The 13,600-nt window shown below is 36.4% G+C and overlaps 2 protein-coding genes across 3 annotated transcripts; both read left to right on the forward strand.

The window, feature by feature from the left end:
• The first annotated feature begins 128 nt into the window (after positions 1–128).
• Positions 129–8,934, forward strand: LOC106665210. Of its 2 annotated transcripts, none has more exons than XM_014391470.1 (3): positions 129–192; positions 8,363–8,582; positions 8,663–8,934. In XM_014391470.1, exons 1-3 carry the CDS (start codon positions 151–153, stop codon positions 8,917–8,919), a joined length of 519 nt encoding a protein of 172 aa, XP_014246956.1. In that variant the 5' UTR covers positions 129–150; the 3' UTR covers positions 8,920–8,934. The 2 variants fall into 2 exon arrangements, with proteins under 2 accessions (XP_014246956.1, XP_014246957.1); XM_014391471.1 differs by lacking the exon at positions 129–192 and adding an exon at positions 8,245–8,287.
• A 2,449-nt stretch (positions 8,935–11,383) lies between these two features.
• On the forward strand, positions 11,384–11,990 carry LOC106665212. Its single transcript, XM_014391473.1, has 3 exons — positions 11,384–11,420; positions 11,484–11,667; positions 11,730–11,990. The coding sequence occupies exons 1-3, from the start codon at positions 11,412–11,414 to the stop codon at positions 11,900–11,902; spliced, it is 366 nt and encodes a 121-aa protein (XP_014246959.1). The 5' UTR covers positions 11,384–11,411; the 3' UTR covers positions 11,903–11,990.
• Positions 11,991–13,600: the final 1,610 nt, after the last annotated feature.

Below are 13,600 nucleotides of genomic sequence, written 5' to 3' on the forward strand. Positions count from 1 at the left end.
ATAACAGTGCCGCGTTCGAAGTCGGGATGACTTTCAGACCGGATAAATCAACGTGGTGAAATTCAGTCCGGCGCACACCTACATCGGGTTTTTGTATCAGGTGACTAAATGCATAGTTTGCACAGGATTCGAAACGGGTGGGAGTGCTGGATGATACCAGTTGAAATGCCACGTCTCGACCTTTGGCCTAAAGTAAGACCAACACACTGTATCATCTCAACGAAAAGAATACCATTCACGTTCGGATGCGGTGAAACTAGTATATTCATGACCTTGCGTGACTGATCTCAAAATTAACATTTTAACCTAACTGGAAGCCAAAGTATTACCATGGGTAAATGCAGGTTTGCAATAAAAGTATTACCAAAGTACGATACTCGACTGATATAGACAGAGGAAGTTTCGTCACGACTCTATAATTTAACTAGCAATAACTTTGAAAATCAATCAGTAAATGTATAAAAATGTTGGCTTTTACAATACTAATCATAGTCATAACCTGTTAATATGTACCAACACAGTAAATTCTATTAACAGATTCGAAAATAATATAATCAATTAAACAGGACTCTTCAAGAAATAAGATGAACATAATGATGGATTTTTTTATGTTTCAATTGTGCAATGATATTGATATAAACAAGGTATAAAATCAGTTGGTTTAAACTCCAAAGACAAAATAATAATAATCCTTAGGCACAAGTACATTAACACTATAAAAACCCTAGGGCTACCGCCTCTACGAACGTGTAATTCAACCTTACGGTCTATGAGCCAAATGAAACCAGCAGCTTTTTGGGTCCGTGGGTGAGAAGACTCCGCTAGTATCTTGTGTTTGTACTTGTGGGTTTTCTACATAATTAATTTTTTTAAATAATTCATTCTTTACACCGTAATATATACCCTAACCATCCCTAAACACCTCACCAAGACTGGCTCACTGCTGCAGTTGCAGAGGGCCAGACTCAGAAGAGGATAGGACCATTAACCGGTCACTGGCAACTGAGAAAACATCTAATAACATGGGCATATATAATGATCTTATCTGCAGACTGCTGATGCAGCAACGGCTGAATGGAGATTTAACCCAACATACAGAAACAAACCTATGGAATGAAATTGTAGCAGCGACAGTCAATAACCTAGTACTTTTGAGAAGAATAATTGAGTCGATTGCGCTGAACTAGGGAAGGAGGAAGGTATTATAAGCCAGAAGGCTGTAGTGTCCGGGGAGCAAAAGGGGAGCCTAGTATCCTCCATTCATCATCATCATCACTGTGCACAAAACACTACACATACAACATACAATTATCTATGGAGGGGGATCTCCCGGTCTCTTTGAATGTCCTTGAATCCCGTGAACCGTCGAGTTCCAGAGCAGGAAAACCATTGCAATGTTGAAATTTATTGGTCACTTTAGGTGGTGCGCGGACAGGGAGACCATGTTAAAAATGTTTGACTCGCTTCTTTGTTCAAGTATCTTCTATGGAGATGCTTACTCCTCGGCCCGGAAAACGCGCCTGAGAAACTCGATAGGCTCTACTATCACAGTCTTAATCTGGTGGACCAAAGCTCAACAAAAAGCAGTTACTCACATTACGCAGCATATAAAGAATAGCAAAACCTACGTATCACAGGGGCAATGAGAACAACCCCTACAAGTGCACTAGAAACTGCTAAACCTCCACTGGAAATATTCATATAAGGAGAGGCTAGGAAATGCTCATTTAGGCTCCAAAAACAATTAAATTGGATAGGAATTAAACAATTCTGGCGTACAATTATAATTAACAAAATCAGACACCCATTATTTGAAATGGGGACTGACTATATGATCCCGGAAACAATCTTCACAACATCCTACAAAGTCTCAACGGACTATAGAGGAAAGAACACAGGAGAGCATCAGACACAATGATATGGTATACAGATGGCCCCAAAACAAACGAAGGAACCGGATCGGGCATTTACTGTACAAGCCCAAAACATGAGCACTCAAACTCATTAGGGAAGTACACTTCGGTCTTTCAAGCAGAAATACATGCCATCAATGCTTGTGCCCTGGAAAATCTTAAAAGAGGTTACACTGACAAAAAAATCCTCATAAGATCTCATAGTCAAGCAGTTATTAAAGCATTAGCATGTAAAAGAATTACATCAAAATTAGTCAGTGAATGCATCCAAAATTTCCAAAACCTGGGGAAACACAACAACCTGATGATATCTTGGGTGCCAGGGCAAAGAGGAATTTTGGGTAACGAGAAAGCAGACAGACTGGCCAGAGGAGGATCTGCAAGACCATACATAGGCCCCGAACCTATACTTGGGATAACAGAATCCTCCATCGCAGTATGAATCCAAACGAAGCAAAAGGAAAAGTGGGTAAACTCTAGCGGTGCTAGACACAGTAAACTTATGATGAAACAACCCTCACCAAGACTGGCAAAATCACTGCTGCAACTGGAGAGGGCTAAACTCAGAGGAATGAGTACTAATCGGTTACTGACATCTGAGAAAACATCTACACAACAAGGGCATATACAACGAAGATCCCATCTGCAGATTATGTAATAAGTAGGATGAAAAAGGCCACCCATATCATCTTCGAATGCGAACCAACAGCTCAATGGAGATTCAACCTAACATACGAAAAAACTTAGGGAATGAAATTGTAGCAGCGACAGTCAATGACCTGATACTTCTAAGAAGTGAGTCTATTGCACTGAACTAAGGAACTAGGAAGGTACAATAAGCTAGAAGGTTGCAGTGCCTGGGGAGTACAAACCCTTCTTCCTAGTATCCTTATCACCATACCGTACTATCACAGTCTTAGGCCTGTACTGTAAGCTGGGAATCCCACCTCCCGTACTTCAGAAAGAGCTGCTTACCCTCGGTCGGATTCTTGGCCAAGCCGGAACACCTTCTCGTTAGGACGATCCTCGAGTGCTCGTAATGAGTCGTCTACAACATGCTTCGCTCGAGTACACGATCCCTCGGGATTCGCTTTGGTGAGGCTCTTAAAGTACTCTCCTGAAGTCCATAATCTTTGATGAAAAGACAAGACGACAAAAGTCAACATTCCATTACGATTAAGTATGTGTATTGCTGAAAAATAAATTTTTACGGTTTTTTATTGTTTCGAATTGGTTGTTTTGATCAAAAAAAGAGCTGCTTTTGTTGAAACTTGTTGTAATAAGTAATTATTCTTTTTGACTTTTGCATGATTTCATCTTGGGAGCTGCAGGGCCTGTAACTTTATAGGTTCTGATCATTTTGATCTGTTCATCCTTGCTGTTTTGGTCTGACAGATGATTTCGCGTTGTGTGGTTTTCATTAAATCGAATCCGTTTTATATAGATTAACTATTTGAAATTCCCTTCATGTGTAATAAACTTAATCTATAACAGCGTTAATCAAAGTAAGTTTGCTTTAAATTGAGGGTAACTTTGACTATTATTGACTTTATTTGACTAAAAAACCCAACTGAAGAAGGAGAAAATGCCTAATGGCGGCTGACAGATGAAAACCGGGACAATTAGAATCAAATTATAAGTGCTCACTATTTCTCCAACTATTTTGTCCAATATGCGCCTTTATGCTTGTTCTCCAAAACCCATTGTCTACGTTAATATTGAGTTTTTATTTAGTATGTATTTTGACTAACAGATGAAAACCGCAACGATGTACAATACAAAATGTCAAAAAGAATCAAACTACAGATTTTTGACTATTTCTCCAACTATTTTGTCCAATATGCGCCTTTATGCTTCTTCTCCAAATCCCATTGTCATGTTAATGTTCAGTTTTTATGTAGTATGTACTTTGTTTTCCAGACTTGAGTTAAGAAAGTAGAAATAGTTTGGTAAAACATATCTTTGGATCCGATATAGAGGGGAGGGTATTGTGGACTTAGTTTTAATACTCTGTTTAGGAGGTCGATGTCATCAGACCACAATAAATAACAGTATTTATTCACAATAATAATAATAAATGTGGCCTGATATCATCAACATCCTAAACAGACATATCTTTGAACTTGAACTATTTTTCCAGTGGAATCTTGTTTAATGATTTGACCCAGGACGGGTCGGCTTAAGTGTTACGGATTTATGCCAAATCATGTTGCTTTCACAACCCCAAGTACATATTTTATCGAAAGCTTATTATTTCCCAGTATTTTAATTCGCGTTTTTGTATGGGTATGTAACGAATACACCCAATAGTGTTTATTAACAAATATTTAATTAATTTAACCATTAAATAAGAAAAGAAAAGTATACTGATTTAGTTTTGGACAAATAGTTTTTATCCGACTTCTAATGTTATTCCTTCGGATTTGTTTATTGAAATGTTAATTTCAATTTTTATTCATCATATTCACCATTACCTTAAACTTACGTGTTACTTGAACTTATGATCCCAAATATGTAAAAAGTAACTACGCCAAACAAAATATTTATAAGTATGCGCATAAAACATTTTTTTAAAAATGAAATGAATTTTGGAATCAACCTTTGTCCATGTAATTCATAGGTGCCTCTGCGTTTTCCGTGTATCTCCATTTAACGTTCCAACATTGGCAAAGTGCTGTTAAGGGTTTGGCATAGAAATCCGTGAGAATTGGCAAAGTATCAAGTTATTATCAAGACATAGTTCATAGTAGATTCTGATGATATTTTGTTCTTTTTGTATTTGTTAAAATGACCGATGAATTTTCAGTTTGGTTTCCCACTATTTTTGTGAGGCGGCAAACTTAGTTTCTCTAATACAAGCGATGATTTTTGAGACAACCAGTAAGGGATTAGAACGTCCAAAAAGATTATTCAACGGCAAATACATTGGGCCCAGCTTTACTTACTTTTATTAATATCTTCGATTCTTTTGGGGAAAATCCCATAGATAAAAGGAGTGAAAGGAGGATGAGATAAAAGCTAGACGGTTCGCTATAGACGAAAGCAAATTCCTAGGGCGTCAACCCATGTTTATTAAGTCGTTAAGCCCTTATGCAATTAGCGACCCGCTCATGGACATTCTAATCGTAACATTCAAACATTAAAGGCCGTTTTTAGCTTAGGAAAATTCCGTTAATCGACCCATCACATACGTTTTCGTTTCATTTTCGAACTATTTGCAATTTCACAAGATAAATGCCAATTGAATAGAATAGTGGAAAAAAATAAAAGGACAAGACACTTTGAAAAATTATTCTCAAAGAAGTTAAGAATTTGAATTATGAAATAAGAACTGGGATGTTTTTTAAAGCTTTAAGAGAAGCGAGTAGCTTTTTCGGCCGACAAATACATAAACTATCCACCATATAAATAATACTTACACAAGAAAAAAAAATCAATCATGGGAAAACTGCATCGTTTCCAGCATTTTTAATTTTATTTTGTGCATAACAGTTGATGTAATCTTCTGATTTCAACCGTGCCCGTACATCGTGTCGGAATCACGATTGCCAGCCGTCTTGCACTTCTGACCAGGAAGTTTACGAGGCGTCTACTTGGCCCGGGAGAGCTGAAAAAACTTTCGTAGGTGCTTATTTTCAAGGATGTCGATGATGCCATTACAAACCCGGAGCTTCAAGCTAACCGTGTCACGGCTAATCAGTTTCCTTTTAGCAAAGGGCAGAATTAGAAAATTTTCCGGAGTTTTACTATTTAATTTGAAATAAACTAACATTTGATCATGATTAAAAAAAGAAGATACAAAAGGTGAAGACGTTTATCTTTGTATTAGTTCGTACTTTACCAAAAAGTTAGCTCTGCAGAAATATAAATGACTACTTGATCAACTAAAAGTCAAATTAAAACAAATTTGACCACAGTTGAACGTAAAAATCGTAAAGACAATAAATAATAATTTTGATCATCATAAAGGTGTTTTGATTGACAGTAGGTCTCGTGTACTAGAAATAAAGCACAATACATTATATATTGTAAAAAATCTACCAATATGAAACTTGTCAAATAATAAAATCAAATAAAAAATAATGGTAGATATGATTGTAAGATGGGGTGAATTGATTTTTATCGCTAATAAAATCTCGAATCGGTATATAGAGGTGGTTAACGAATTTAAATATCTTGGCTATCACTGACACCTAAATGTAATTTTACAAAACATGTCGAAAAAAAAAATCACAGTAGCCAAGCAGATGCTGTACGGTCCTCAGTCGTGGAAAATACTGACATTTCGTTTGTTTCCAAATTTTTTATTTTTTTTATTTTTTATTACAATCTGTAATTATTATTTACAATATGTAATTTGCGGATACATGAACAACTATATATGTACAACTATTTACATTGAGGGGAGAAAATAGTCAGTGCTATCCTCCCTCTTCGCTTTGTTTTTTTTTACAGTACACTCGGAAAGGAGGTCGCGGGCCATTTCCTCTTAAGACACCTTATGGGGTTGTAGGGATGGGTTCTATAGGACAGGGCTTGGGCAAGACTATTTGGATGGTGGGAAAGTTTTTTGTGAAAATTGGTAAATTTTTGGGGAATAAATTTTTGGATATAAGGAATTTGAAGGTCGTTGTGGAGGGTAGCATTGGAGACATAATAAGGAGCATTTACAATGGATCTGAGGACTTTAGATTGAAAGGATTGGAGGCGTTGGATATTGGAAGGTTTAGCGGTTCCCCACAGTTCTATCCCGTACGTCCAAATCGGTTGTAGTAATGTTTTGTAAATTGTAAGTTTGTTTTTTGTCGATAGTTTAGACTGTCGTCCTATAAGTCTGTGCAGTAGACCATACCGTCTGTTTAGGTTTTGTCGTGTCAGTCGTGTATGTTGATTCCACGTAAGTCGTGAATCTAGGTGGAACCCAAGGTAGCGATCGCAGTCGGATTTGGGGATGGGGACGTTATTGTAGTATATAGTGAGAGGAGGTTTGCTTCGGAGTGTAAATGTGACATGGACGCTCTTGCTTTCGTTTATCTTCATTTTCCATTGTCTACACCAATCTGCTATACATGAGATATGTTCCTGCAGATCTTCCGAAGCAACCGCAGGATCAGAATTGGAAGATAGTACGGCTGTATCATCGGCGAAGGCTGCAAGTAGGGTGGTAGGTTTAGTGGGAATATCTGCAGTATAAAGGATGAAGAGGATTGGTCCGAGCACACTGCCCTGCGGTACTCCCGCGGCCAGAGAGCAGTATTCTGTTTCCAAATTAACTATATTAAAAAACGCAATTGAATTACTCGTTTGGTACGGAGCCCAGGTAGTGTAATCCATATGAACATATTGAAAAAGCTCTAAGATTCTTTCTGAAGACATAATTTAGACTTCCTCTATGGACACCATCTTTTTGATACTTGGAAACCAGCTCCGTGCCCGTTCACTTTACACAGTACTGTAACCACATTATTTTACGAGGGTTCGCAACAGCAGAGGTCATGTCAAGCTCAGGATGACGATGATTTTAAAATAACAACAACAAACATTTGTAAGTTTGTCTGGTAAGAATGCAAGGATCTGGATTCGAACCATCGGCGCCGTGTCAACGCAACTACAATGTTACAAATTACCTAATAATAGTTATCCAAATATTGTTTCAGGACAATGTTTAAATAAGAAGGCGGGAGGGTTCAGAGATATGCAGGGGATCCGGATAGTTGTAAACAACAAAACCTGTAAGAGCAAACCTTCACAAAAATGAATCGACCCACTCACCCCAAGTTCACATTATTTCTATGAGTGAAGCATTGTGGTGACGTCTACCGATCCTCCCTATTCAGCGATTGGTCTGTGCATTTATGCGGGTGTACGTCCTTTTTATTGGTTTTACTGGATAGATAGAACCAACCATAGAGAGACCGAGGAGATCAAAGTCTAACAGTCTAAGAACAATTGAAGTTTTATTTTAGTGCACGTTTGTTAACAGTGCCTGAAAATTACAGATTTTTATTTATTTTAGGCTCTACAACTCTCAAAGATATAATGTTTGTTTTATACTCACGAAGATCTTTACAAAGAAAATGAACGTTCCAGTTTCTACATACAATTATCATCTGAATCGTGGCACCTTTCACATTTTAGTCGTTACAGGGTTAAAAATAACATAGGTTACTTTCATATTGTAATAATAATTTGGGCATATTTATGTTAAATACTTGACATTTTAATTTATCTAATTGTTGCATAATGACATTTACTTAATTATTAAGCACATAACGGAATGTTGAAATTGTCAGTATAAAAAGGTGACTTCCGTTTGCGTCCGTCACAGTTTAACGCAAGACATACGGAGAATTTATTAGCGCGGAATGGTCCAAGTGAGCAGCAAGCATATATCATAAAAGATTTAAAAGAAATGTTTTTATTATTAAGCATAATTGTTGTTTTTGTAGATTAGAAATTATGCGTTGGTGTTAGCCTTCGTCGGTGCATCCCTGGCTATTCCGGTCGAATTGGATGAAAACGACGTTGTCATAGTGAGGCAGAGACCAGCCGGAGGACTTCTGGGCACCCTTGGTACTGCTCTGGTACCACTGGTCGGCACTATCCTCGGCCCTCTCATTACGAATATCGCAACAGGTCTTACCAACGCTCTTACCGTCGGCCTTCAAAGTAACATCTACAATTCTTCAAATTTACTTTGATATATATATATATATATATATAAAAATGTTGAAATTTTAATTTTATAGACACAAACCTTTCTGCAACGTTATCGACCAGGCCGTCATTTTACAACCCGTCTATTAGAACTACAGAATCTGACCTGGAAGCTTACATAGTCCAGATCCCGGGTGCGAATACTCCTTACATGCTAATAAACAATAGACGTATCACGACACCAACTCAAGACTTGGACGCATCAGAGGAAGACGGAAAGTTCGAACATGATCTACAAGAAGACGAAATCGAATCGAAAAGAAGGAAGAAATCCGTCAATTTGCGATGATACAAAAATTACTAATTTTTCAGTATTTATAAGATAAATTATTTATTAAAGTTGTAATATATATTTTTGTTTTTATATTTTTACAATAAAAAAAAAAAATCAATGTTGCAAATAAAATGATGTGCTTATTTAAAATCAATAGAACAATCCGAAATACCTTTCGAAACAGACGAATATCCGAGTAAATTATACTTACTCTTCTATTATAACAAATCTTTTTAAACAAAGTTATTAATTTTTTATTATGTATCTAATATGTAGTATATTACTCATACTCACTTTTCCCTTTCAATCTTTGCCTCTCTGCTTGTATCTTTTTCTCTTAATTTCTTCCTCACTATCTTACTCAAAGAGACTCACAGACACAGACACACAGACACACACACAAATACACATACTTTTGGATACATTTGTAAATATACAGCAACTGAACTACACTCCAGACAATAAAGTCAACCTATTAATTTTCTGTTCTTATTCATAAATTGCGCAAATTTTGAAATATTTATGTAAGGGTTTGGGAATATAGTTATATTTAGAATATGTAGTTGGTAGTTGGTAGGGGCGTCGGTGGCCGCAACGGTTTAGGCGTTGACACGGCGCTCATCACTGTAAGGTAAAGGTCCCGGGTTCGAATCCAGCGGCCCTGCATTCGAACCCGACAAACTTACAAATGGACTTTTTTTCAAAAAACACCGGTACTCCGAGGGTTGATATAACCTCTGCTGTTGCGAACCCTCGTAAAAAAAATGTGTAGTTGGAATATATATAATTTTAAATTATCACTCAAACCAATTTGAAACTTAACAAACTTAAAAATCGTACTGTAATTAAGCTCCCATTCTTTCTCCAGCCCATTACTTCTGGAGTCTCTCATGGCACAAACAACTCTGTTTCTTTTGTTTTTGCTTTGTTACATTAATGATATGCATTGGTGGCCGCAACGGTTAAGTCGTTGACACGGTATTCATCACTATTTTAGGTAAAGGTCCCGGGTTCGAATCCAGCAGCCCTGCATTCGAACCCGACATACTTACAAATGGGCTTTTTTCAAAAACACCAGCACTCCGATGGTTCACCTGGTATTGAAATCCCTCGTAAAAACAGAACCCTCAGATAACTCAAGCCTACACTTAAGCTTGTAATTAGCGTAAAAGTCTTATTATAACAATTATAATTCAGTGCCGCTGGATTCGAACCCCACATAATTACAAATGGGCTTTTGTTTGCGTCTTGGAGAAATCGCGGTTATTCCTAAAATACCCAGTACATATATCCTCGCTTATTCGTATAAGTTTTCTTTTTCAAAGATATTTAAATGTTTTATAATTCGTAATTTTCGGTGAATAATTTTCTTATTCGTCAGGTTCAGTAGTGTGTTTTCTGTTTCTAGATGCCAGTAGGAACCAATCATGCCTTTAGCTTTTCTCTTTGTATTTATTTGTTAATTTTTAAAGATTTGTTAAATATGCACTTAAATTGTAAGTTAACATTTTAAGATTTTTCAAACTCCTTCAATTTTTCATTAGTTTATTTTATTACATATTTTATCCTTTTTTGCGCTGGATTATTCGTAATAGCGATATTTCAAAAATTTCTGCAATTCGTAATCATTCCTAATTCACACATCAGTACGAATTATCGAGTTACTGGGATGCTTATTGAAAGAAAAAGACTTCTTGTATATTTGCTATTTACTATATACTTATTGTTTAGTTTCACATTAAGAATTACTCCAATTAATTATTCTTCTTATCGAAGGCTTTTGGTTGAGATGGAAAATTAGTGTCACGACCGGGATACACTAAATTTTCATCACAGCTAAAAACTTTAGATAAAAAGAATAATTATTTGGAATAATTACTATGGTCAATTATGACCACTAAGCAAATATGGATTAAGAATTACTTCACTCTCAACTCGACACGCAAGAATGGCACACTTACGCAGAAAACAAACTTTGAGGCCTGAAGATGATCTCAATAAAGATCGAAACGTTGGCAGTATAAAGAAAATGCTTTTTTGAAACCTACGTCACACCAGACCACATCTCACGATTTCTGAATAATCATTAAGCTTTACATATAACTTTTTGTTTCTACTAGGATATTAATAGAAAATGTTTCTCAGCAATAATGATACAGCCCACTCATTTGTAAATGTTCGTCAACTGTAGAAAAAGGGATTAGTCAATTTTGTCGAACATAAAAAAAAATAAAATAGTGCGGAAAGTAATTTTATATGTACAAAAATTTCGAACGATTGATTACGAGGTTAAAAAGTTATCTTGGTTAGTAAATAGAAAACGAATTATTAAAGTATTAATATATAAAGTGCTATTTAAATAGGGAAACTTTGAATAACGGTTAACTTTCTTCTGAATGGAAAATTGAAAGTGTTAACGGTTTTTATAATCTCGGGTAGGTATATAAGCAGTTAGCCATTTTAGCCTATGTCAAATTAACATCGACAGCAGCTTTTAAACATCAGAAATGCAACGAGTAAGTATTCCAACTATTTTGTAAAACATTAAATTTTTTTAACTGATGATCTCTCGAACGCAGTTCAGTGCTTGCGTGGTGATTGGCATTTGCCTAGGGGTCTGCTTAGCGATTCCAGCAGGGATAAGTGAAGAACAAATTACGGTTCCGTCCGCCAGGCAAGCGGATGGCTCAATTGGAAACCTTTTGGTGTCTTTCATTCGGCCTATTATACAGGGTGTTACTTCTTTCTTGACCAACGTTCTCAGTGAGTATCACATCCGACATTTTTACCGAACGTTTAACAATTTTTGTTTGCTCTATCGCTAGGACCGGACAACCGAACTCAGTCACAATTTGAAGGGTTTGTAGTACCAGGGCAGGGTCAGGAAACTCCTTTCGTCTTGCTCACTCAGAATGACGATAATGCGAATCTCCTCAAAAGCTCCCTGGGCGAAAAAGTCCCAATCGAAGAACCCGGCACTCAAGACAGGGTTTTGTAGAACTAGAATCGCAAATAATGATTGACATTTGTTAATCCTTATGTAAATAATCCTTGCTATTTATAAAATAAACTATTTATTACATTAATACACTTATAACATAATATTTTTATTTATACACCCAGAACTTCAAAAATTATTTTAAACTGAAAGGAGAAAAACCAGAGAAAAACAGACACAATTATAAGTGATAATTCACTAATTTCGTGGTCCGCTTGACCAATTAATATATTACAGTTAATTAAGGTTTTTAGTTGAGATAAAAAAGGCATTGGCACGAGCGGGATTCGAACCCACGATCTTTGGCTAGATACGCCGCTGCTCTTCCACTTGAGCTATCGTGACCTCGATCCACTCGGAAACTAACTTCCCATCTCAACCCTCTAGCCGAAGATCGTGGGTTCGAATCCCGCTCGTGCCATTGACTTTTTTATCTCAACTAAAAACCTTAATTAACTGTAATATAAGTGTTAATGTTGATAATTAACTATATCCGATATTTACATTTTACCTCAATTCACAAGAATTAATAACTAGTTAGCAAGAAAAGATGTTTCGTTTAAAAAAAATCGTCGAAGAAAAAGAATTATATCCGATATTTTTTATGGACAACAAGATAAACTAAGGGGCATGTAATTAGCAAAGAAATCATATTTTTAACATGTTTTCTAAATAATGATAATAGCTGGAATACCCTGAGTAAAAATAACTTAAAGATCATTCTGCAATTTTGCACTATATACTCTACCATGGTTTTATAAAGGATATGGCGTTTTATTTTTATGTTGCCTGATTTATTGTAAAACGAAGTATGCTTCCATTAGGTGGGTGTTCTGGTAGCTGTCGGTTGGTTCTGTCTCCTGGGTTTTTCTTTCCAACAGCACCTAGTAGTAAGTGCTCCTTATCACATTATAGATAAAAAATTTATATGTATATAAATAAATGAAATTTTAGCAGTGACTGCATTCATATAATTAAAAGAAAGGGAGAGAAAAATAGAAGATATTTTTGTTCGTATAAATGAATGAAATAGTAAACTACAGTCATAACAATAGCATATCAAAGCCGATCGAAGCAACAAATGAAGCGGACTCTCGATTCCTTGAGAACATGAAGTCGCCTTAGAAATGGTAAATAAAAATAATAAACGTGGGGTGAGTATGCAGATTTATTTTTTTTTATACAAAAAGTGAAGTCGGTTGGAGGTCACCACTCGCCTTGAAGAACCACTCTCCTGACCAGCGAAGTCCTTACTTGATCCAACAGGGGGCAGAGCAGAATTATGTGTTCAACAAGGTGGTTTGAACATCGTAAGGCTGGGCTGTCTATTAGGTGGAGCTAGGCGATGGACATAGGCTTTTATTAATGACCGCCGAGTATTTGCGTCGTTTTGTAGGGCAGTTCGAAAATGGTTCGCTGTCGTGTTCCAATGGTAGGAAAGAAAAGTTTCGTTTTAGCGTCATTTTCACAATTCTGCCATTCTTCATTCCATTGTCTATCAGACATGAGTGGTGTACCTGATTGGTAGGACTGTAGAGCATAAAGTCTCATTGGCTATTAGCTCCACATTTCTCTCCACACCCATATGTGCTACAACCCAACCGAAATATATTGCCGATTTAAAATTGGAATCCATTTAACAATTTTCAACTTTTTTCTTAATGGAACTTTAATCAGACTTTTGGAGGCGTGTCCAAA

The sequence above is a fragment of the Cimex lectularius genome, unplaced genomic scaffold, assembly GCF_000648675.2.
Source record: "Cimex lectularius strain Harlan isolate CLEC.00 unplaced genomic scaffold, Clec_2.1 scaffold298, whole genome shotgun sequence".
Classification (NCBI taxonomy): domain Eukaryota; kingdom Metazoa; phylum Arthropoda; class Insecta; order Hemiptera; family Cimicidae; genus Cimex; species Cimex lectularius.

Coding starts and splice junctions, on each gene's coding strand:
- LOC106665210 (XM_014391470.1), top strand. CDS start 151: ATGATACCAGTTGAAATGCCACGTCTCGACCTTTGGCCTAAA. Junction 193..8,362: donor GTCTCGACCTTTGGCCTAAA/GTAAGACCAACA, acceptor TTGTTTTTGTAG/ATTAGAAATTATGCGTTGGT. Junction 8,583..8,662: donor TCTTACCGTCGGCCTTCAAA/GTAACATCTACA, acceptor TTAATTTTATAG/ACACAAACCTTTCTGCAACG.
- LOC106665212 (XM_014391473.1), top strand. Junction 11,668..11,729: donor TTTCTTGACCAACGTTCTCA/GTGAGTATCACA, acceptor CTCTATCGCTAG/GACCGGACAACCGAACTCAG.